This window comes from Zootoca vivipara, chromosome 1, assembly GCF_963506605.1.
Source record: "Zootoca vivipara chromosome 1, rZooViv1.1, whole genome shotgun sequence".
NCBI lineage: Eukaryota > Metazoa > Chordata > Lepidosauria > Squamata > Lacertidae > Zootoca > Zootoca vivipara.
Window position 1 is genome coordinate 93537178 of NC_083276.1, and position 8044 is coordinate 93545221.

At 51.2% G+C, this 8044-nt stretch overlaps 1 protein-coding gene across 1 annotated transcript; it reads left to right on the forward strand.

The window, feature by feature from the left end:
* The first annotated feature begins 345 nt into the window (after positions 1-345).
* EN1 (engrailed homeobox 1) lies at positions 346-7668 on the forward strand. The gene is made up of 4 exons (XM_060272483.1): positions 346-639; positions 721-1294; positions 6807-7183; positions 7624-7668. Exons 1-4 carry the CDS (start codon positions 481-483, stop codon positions 7666-7668), a joined length of 1155 nt encoding a protein of 384 aa, XP_060128466.1. The 5' UTR covers positions 346-480.
* Positions 7669-8044: the final 376 nt, after the last annotated feature.

Consider the following 8044-nt stretch of genomic DNA (forward strand, 5'->3'; position numbering starts at 1 on the left):
AAACCCCAAAGCTGCGGCGCTCGGAGAAAGATGGGTAGATTGTGAGAAGACTTGGGGGGAGGGGGGCTTTGGGGGGGTTGGTTTTGTTTTGGTCTCTCTCTCTCTCTCACCCCCCTCTCTCTTTCGGAAGAGGGGTGAGAGAGAGAGGGAGGGGGAGAGAGAAAGAGAGAGAGGAAATATAAAACAACTGCCCCAAAAGCGCGAATCGTTCCAAATGTCTGAGCCTGTGGATATCTCTCTCTAGATTCCTCTGCGAGCCAACAAGTGGATTTTATTTTGCATTTCCCCCATCTTTCCAAGAACAACAGTAACAGCAGCAGCAGCAGCAGCAGCAGCAGCAGCAGCAGCAGCAACGAGGACCCAACTGCCCTGCCACCGCCCGGAAAAGTGAGGCGTGGTGGTGGTAGGTGGAGGGGGGAACCTCGAGTGAAGAAGTGGAAGACGAGCCAAGACGCCCATCTGCGGAGCTGGCAGCTGACTATGGAAGAGCAGACGGACAGTAAAAGTCTGCGAGACTCTGCTCCGACTCCCGGCAGCCGCCCCAGCAGCAGCAGCCCCAGCGCCAGCGGCAGCGATGGCGAGAGCGTGCCGCTGTCTCCCGGCAGCCACGCTCCCCTGTCCCCGGCCGCGCCGTGCCTCGTGTCACTGCCTCTCCACCCGCACCACCACCACCACCCTCCGCACCAGCAGCACCATCTCCCGCAGCAGCAGCAGCATCAGGCGCCTCCGCAGCAGCGGCCGCCGCCGCCGCCTCCACAGCAACAGCAACAGCATCGCACCACCAACTTTTTCATCGACAACATCCTGAGGCCGGACTTTGGCTGCAAGAAAGAGCAGCTCTTGCTGCTGGCCGGGACTGCGGCCGGAGGAGGAGGAGGAGGCGCCGGCGGCGGCGTGGGCGGCGGCCGGGACAGGGACCTTGACCGCGCGGCCAGCTCAGGTAGAGAAAATGTCAACCCTCTGCTCGGCAGGCCCCCCAACCTTAGCGCGGAGTCGCACGGGAGCCCCGACAGCTCCTCCACGGCCTCCAAAGCCAGCCCCGCCGCGGCGGCCGCAGCGCTAGGGACGGCCAAGCCCCCCATCTCCTCCTCCTCCTCCTCTTCCTCTTCCTCCTCCTCCTCCTGCTCGGAAGGGAGTGGAACTAACCCGGCGAAGTATGGGGAGCACGCCAACCCCGCCATCCTGCTCATGGGCTCCAATAATGGAGGAGCTGTTGCCAAGAGCGATTCTCAACAGCCGCTGGTTTGGCCTGCCTGGGTTTACTGCACTAGGTATTCAGACAGACCATCCTCGGGTAAGAATCCTCTTCCGTGCCTTCAGCGTTGCCCCCTTCCCCCTGTCTTATATATACACCTGCCATTTCTATATATCTATCTCTCTGTGATATGAGTGTAATCCTGCGGGGAGCGTTAACCATCCCACCCCAGCCACCCCAACCAGCCAAGCCCCTAAACCTGCCACTCTGACTTGAGGCGCAGAGCGCGCCTAGGGGATCCCAAACTGCACTGGATTAAGCAGATGGGAGGTGGCGGCTTGAGAATATTTAGGGGTTTTGTGGAGCTGAGTCGGCGTTTCCCCTCCCTCGCCCGCCCCCGAACCCTGCATTTTCTTAGGGTGCCCCACTCCGAGGTTTGCTGGGCTTCTGGTGTTCAAGAGCGTCTTTTGCGCCTCCCCGGCCAGCCTTGCCCTTCGGAGATTGCAGTCTTAGGCTGCAAAAGAGGGGGGCAGAGGCTGCTTGGTGATTTCCCCCTCGGCCCGAAGCAGCTTGCGGAGGAGCTGCGACCGAAATGCCCCCGGGGGATTTCAGCAACCTGGGCTGGGAGGTCCGTGGAAGTGTCTCTAGTGGAGGTAGAACCTGGAAAGATCGCAGGGCCCACGCCGCCGCCGCCTCTCGCTCTCTCGTTCTCTCCTTTTCAGGCCTTGAAGGGTGGGTGGGGTGCCTCTCTCTTTCTTTCTGTAGTTAGGAACGGGGGGAACCATAGTGTGCTTTCTAAAACTTTTTTTTCGGATATATCTATGCTGGGAGAAAATTAGTGATTTTGGTGTGGGACGTAGCTGCAGACAATCAGTGCTTTTGTTGTCGTTCAAAAACATTCGCTGGTGAGCAATTGAGGAGTGAAGGAGACAAGTGCTGCAGTGTGAAGGATGCGTTTTTGAAGGAACTGGCACTGGCGGGGGCCGAAAAAGAAAGAGGAAGTGTGTGAGAGGGACAGAGAAAGAGAGAGAGCGAGCAGAAAAGGAAAGGACTTTCTTGGGAAATCCGCGGAGGCCTCCCGGCAGCGGAGCACAAGAATCTAGGCCCCTAGGCCTTCATTTTTCCATTCCCGTCTTCCAGACCAGTTGGAGGGGAGCAATTTCCACCCCGTGGCCGGTATTTCGCGCTTCCCAGCAGCCGGTTCTCCCTCCCGCCTCAGATGCTGCAGTGAGAATAAAGGTGTCCTCCCCCTACTAGCCCCCCACACCCCCACCCCAATTAAAAAAACAACCCAGAATCCTCGATCCCGCTCGTAGGTTGCGGAATCTTCGGTTTCCAGGGGAGGGTTTAAATTCTTCCGGGAAAGGAGGTGTGGGAAAAAGAGTGACGAGAGGAGAGGAAGAGAAAGGGGGGGTCCTGTCTCTCTGAATCAGCCCCTCCAACCCGTAAGGGCGAAGGAGTCGAGCGAGGGAGCCGCTGCGGGTCAGCGCCCGCGAAAGCGCCCGAAAAGGGCGACCGCTCGCCTTTGCGCTCCTGTCAACTTCCAGGGCCGAGAGAGAAAGGCAGGCTGCGGAGCTGGGCGGTGGGAGGCTGTTGGCGAAGGAGCTCCGGCCGGGTGCGCTACCAGGTCGCCTTCTTCGCCCCACTTCACCCACCCCTCTCTCCTTTCGCCCCCCAACCTGACCAGCCCCGGGTCGGGGCTCTTTATGAACTCCTTTCTGCCGGCGACTGATCAATCCTCCGCTATCAGCGCCAGCCATCTCGATCACGCCGCTATTGACACATCCCCGCTCCTTGGAACTCAGAAAAGCCACTTTGATTGACTAAACGGATTGATTGAGTGATTGAGCTGTCAGCTCTACCTTCCGCGGCCAACTGCAATGATTTTATTACTGCTTTCCCAGGGCCGCTGTCTTGCAAAGTGTGTTTTGATAGGAAGGCTCCCCACCACCACCGGCAGCAGCACCCTGCAAAGACAGCGCCCCGGCTCCTTGGGGAGGCCAGGACGGGCCTCTCCTTGAGAGATGCTGCAGCGGCGGCTCTTGCCGGTGGGCCCTCTCCGAAGCCCTCCTATTAGCCCACCTTTCCCTGGATGTGAAATAGGGGGTGTTGATCTCTTGAGACTGGTAGTTGACCCCACAGCCTCTTGCTTCCTCACGCCCCCCACCCGAGACCTGCCCGCTTCTTGGAAACGGCTCGTTTAGAATCTGCTCCCCACAAAACAGAGAGATCCGAGGAGCGATCATCCATCCCCCGGCCAAAAATCTCAGCCCTCAAAAGAGCTTTTCGCCGCTAGGAAATTTCTTCTGGCTGTTGTTATTTTCCTTAAATGAGAGAACTGGGGAAATATCTTAAGATTTATTCAGCCAGCTCTGTTTAATCCTTTTCCGTAGTTTATTCAGCCGTCTCTCTCTCTCTCTCATCCATATATTTTAAAGCCTGGTTTTGAAAGCAGCCAGGCTTCTCAGAACCACTTTTGCGGCCTGCTGACAGAAGGTTTTCCTCACGTTCAAGCGACTGACCCCAAAGTTGGCGATCTTTGGAAGAAGGCTAAATTTCCATTTTGTATCCTATTTAAAAAATCTTCGTGTTTGCGTAATTTTAAAAATGGCGTTTTAAGGTACTCTTTTTGAATTCCCTTCACGATATAAATTGCTTTGAAGAGGAGAATCTTACCCACGTATGAATATATTCCTTCCCTAAAATAATTTGTATTTGATACATTTCTCAACAAAGCAAAAACAAGGCGGCTTTGGAAAGACGATGTCCGGTCTGAACGACAACGACTTAAACTAAGGATATGTCTAGATTTATTCCAGTACTTATTCGGGACACACTGTTTCGGAGTCCTTGGCTAATGCCTAAAGTGCTCGTATTCTATTTAAGGGAACGATCTCTCCCCCCCACTTCTGCAATTTTTTAAAAAAGTTTCCCACCCATTTCCCTTGAGAGAGAGAGAGAGAGAGCGCTTAGAAACGGGAGGGATGCAGAACAACTTGCCTTAATTTCCGAGGGCTCCACCAAGGCCATGGGTCTAGTTTTGGAGTTCTGCGAGGCCAAGATGTGTTGATATTAAATTGCTGGGAAGGGCTTCTAAGCGGAAACGCGCGGACTTCGAGGAAGCAGCCTTGTGCGCGTGTTCGTTAGTTTAAAGAGATGTGCATTTTGAACGTGAGGACACAGTCTGGGCCAGATCTCTCAGAGAAAGATAGTGTAGGACATAGCTGCCAAGTTTTCCCTTTTCTCGCGAGGAAGCCTATTCAGCATAAGGGAAAATCCCTTTAAAAAGGGGATAACTTGGCAGCTATGGTGTAGGAACGCCCTCCACTTGGAAATATATTTACCCGCGGCTTTTACTGGAGGGGTTTTGATGGAGTGGAGACCAGCGGTTTCAGTGAAATGTTTTCCCAGTCATTGTAGGAGATGAGGGTTTGTCTGGCATTGCGTGTTTGCGTTTGCAGAATATACATTTGCGGCAGTAGCGTCAGGCTTCAAAAAATGAGCATCTAGCGCGATTTATTTTCCATTATTATTATTATTATTAGTAGTAGTTGTATCTAGTCGTTCGGCAATAAGGCCTTTGGACCAACTTGCAATAGGGGCTGCTTAGTTTCCCAAAATAAGAAATTTATTTTCTGTCTGTGAGGGGAAAGATTTATGAGTCTACAGCTGAGCACACATTGAAATAGGTATTTATAATCCGAGAGCCTTGCCTAAATTTATTGCCTGGTGTTGTTTTTTAAAAAGAAAATAATGAATTTCAAAATTAAAATATTAAATATAAATTAAACACACACACATACAACTTCTCAGGCTTGCTTTGTCGAGGGACGCCTTGGGTTGATTTGGAGGAGGAAAGTCTGGGTCCCGCTGCGGATCAAAACAGATTTAAAATCCGGTGTTGTACCGGCGCATAAGAACCTCTAGCGCCGTCTGAGCAGCTTCTACTCCGAAGCTGATCCTGCCGAATTTAATGGGGCTTAATAGAATTCGGTATGACTTGCTCTCGAGTAGACAGGGTGAGACCTGCGCTATTACTCTCCGTGCCTGCTAGTGGTACCGTTAGGCCCAGCCCCATGGAGCAACAACAGAACCCGCTTCGTACACCGCTTGCAGTGTTTGTTTTGGGTCCAGTTTTTAAGTCTGTTTACCTCGATGCTTATTTATCCTTACAGTTCAGCGGGAACTTTCTGGTTGCGTTATTTCAAACGTGTCCTTGTAGCAAACCTTTATGTTGAGGATGAATGACGTTGGGAAAGGTTTCCTGGGGTGTTACCTCTAACACGTACCATTTAACTCTAGCAGCGCCGGAAATGCTGTATGTTTGATCTGTGGGCTTTTAAAAAACAAAACAAATCCAGGAACCCCGAGCTTTTCTAAATAAATATAAACTGCAGCGAAGGCCCATAAGCGAGGAGCCCGCTTCCCTAACGCAGCCATCTGCCGAGGAAGCTGTGTGTGTTTGTTTGTTGTTGTTTTTAAAAAACTTTGATACTTTTTACTTTTTTCTGAAGCTCATAACTAATTGGTCAGACTTCTCCCCCACTTTCAAAGTGTTTGCTGTAAAGTTAAGACGCTTTGCCTTTAAGAGATGAGAGCTTTTAAGAGGAAGAGGGCCAAAACACCGCCCCTCCCATACGTATATTTTGTGTATTAGAAATGTGTGCGTGATTCCAGCTGCATCAGACTTGATAAATCCAAATTAACTGATTGATCTACCTCTCAGTCTCTTTCTCAAACTGTCTATCAACAGATAAAGATAGATGGATAGGCAGATAGGTGGTGATCAATAGAAAACTGCTTTAGATCTGGTGCGATCAAACAATTGAGCTTGGGCCCAGGCGGGGAAAAGTCAGCAGAAGCATCCCCGTACTTGACCAATACCTATCTTGACAAACGTTTCCCTTTGGATTTTCTGCCCCCCTCCCTTTGTTTCTTTGCTTCTATCTCGCCCCTCTCGCCTTTCTTCCTTGGAGTATTCTGGGCGATGCTGTTCTTCTATGTACTCGCACAGAACTTGGGACTAAGAAGGGCCTAGAGCCCTTGTTGTTGTTGTTTAGTCGTTTAGTCGTGTCCGACTCTTCGTGACCCCATGGACCATAGTACGCCAGGCACTCCTGTCTTGCACTCCTGTCTCCTGTCTCGCCTAGAGCCCTAGACTGTTTTGAAAAGCGCCGGGGTGGTGGTGGTAGTGGAAACAGGCGTCCTGAAAAATGTGGGGTGGGGGAGAAATGGATTATGGACCCACGTTTTAAACAGTGGAGGAAAAGACGTAGGATATATGTGGGTTTGGGGGGGAATCCAAGCAGACCGCCCCCCATCCATCACGGTTGCCGGATGTCCCTTTTGGAAAGGGGAAAGGAGGCGCCCCCCTTTCCTTCAAAACAGAGTCTCCCCATTTCCCGGAACGCCCGGCGTTGTTCCCTTGTGGCAGGCTCCCCTTTATGTGTGTTGCATGTGTGTGTGCTTTGGGAACGTTTCTGACCTGGCAACTGCTGTCCCCTTTTCTCTCTCGTGCCCCTCACCCCCTCCTCCTTCCCCTTTGTGTGTGTGTGTGTTTTCTCTCTCTCTCTCCCTCCCTCCTCCATCCCTCACACCCCCCTTTTTGTAGGTCCCCGCACGAGGAAGCTGAAGAAGAAGAAGAACGAGAAGGAGGACAAGCGGCCTCGCACCGCTTTCACGGCGGAGCAGCTGCAGAGACTCAAGGCGGAGTTCCAGGCGAACCGCTACATCACCGAGCAGAGGCGGCAGACTTTGGCGCAGGAACTCAGCCTCAACGAGTCGCAGATCAAGATCTGGTTCCAGAACAAGCGCGCCAAGATCAAGAAGGCCACGGGCATCAAGAACGGCCTGGCGCTGCACCTCATGGCGCAGGGACTCTACAATCATTCCACCACTACCGTGCAAGACAAAGAGGACAGCGCACCTCATGGCGCAGGGACTCTACAATCATTCCACCACTACCGTGCAAGACAAAGAGGACAGCGAGTGAGCCCTCCTAGAGAGCACAGACCTTGGGTTTATTTTGTTTTCGTTTTTTGATGCTTAATATTATTATTATTAATATTATTATAATTATATTATTATTATTATTATGAACCTGATCGCCAGGGAAGACAAAGAATAACCATACAAAGCAAAAGAAAAGAAAAGACAAGAGGAACAATTAAAAAGAGAGAGCGCGAGAGGACAATTTGGGAAAAGACAAAACACACGACAAACACAAAAGGACTTCTTTCCTGCAGTGACACACATTTGTGGGGGACTTGGAAGGGTGCTATTTAAGAGAGAGAAAAGAATCAAATTTATTGTCTATTCATAGTTATAAGGATTCCGACTTAAAACAAAACAAAAACCCCGAACACTTACAAACAAAAAGTTATCTATATAGCCAAACATCGTATGATCTTGTATATATTTAATTTCAGGTAAGAAATTATGATGATGATGATGACGATGATAATGATGTGTAGCGTTTTTCTATTCGCTCAGCCGTTGATCTCCCCCATCCCCGCCCACCAGCTCCACTTTGGTCTCTCCCCCCCTCTTCTTTTTCTTAATTATAGCTCTCAACTCCTCCAGCCCCCCCCTTCAGCCTCCTGATTTTGAAGAATTTGTCTAGCTCTTCCCGACTTCCCTGCTCCCCCTTTCTTCTTTTCCCTGTCGCGTTTTCGTGTGTGCCTTTCTCCCTCTCTTTCATTTCGTGCGTGTGCGTGTGGTGTTTCTTTTTCTTTTTCTTCCTTCCTTCCTTCCTTCTTCTTCTCTCCCCACCCCCACCCTACCGAGTAAGAACAATAACACTATGACCCACAGACTGCGAGACTGAACCCCTTGCTGCAAGCCAAAGAT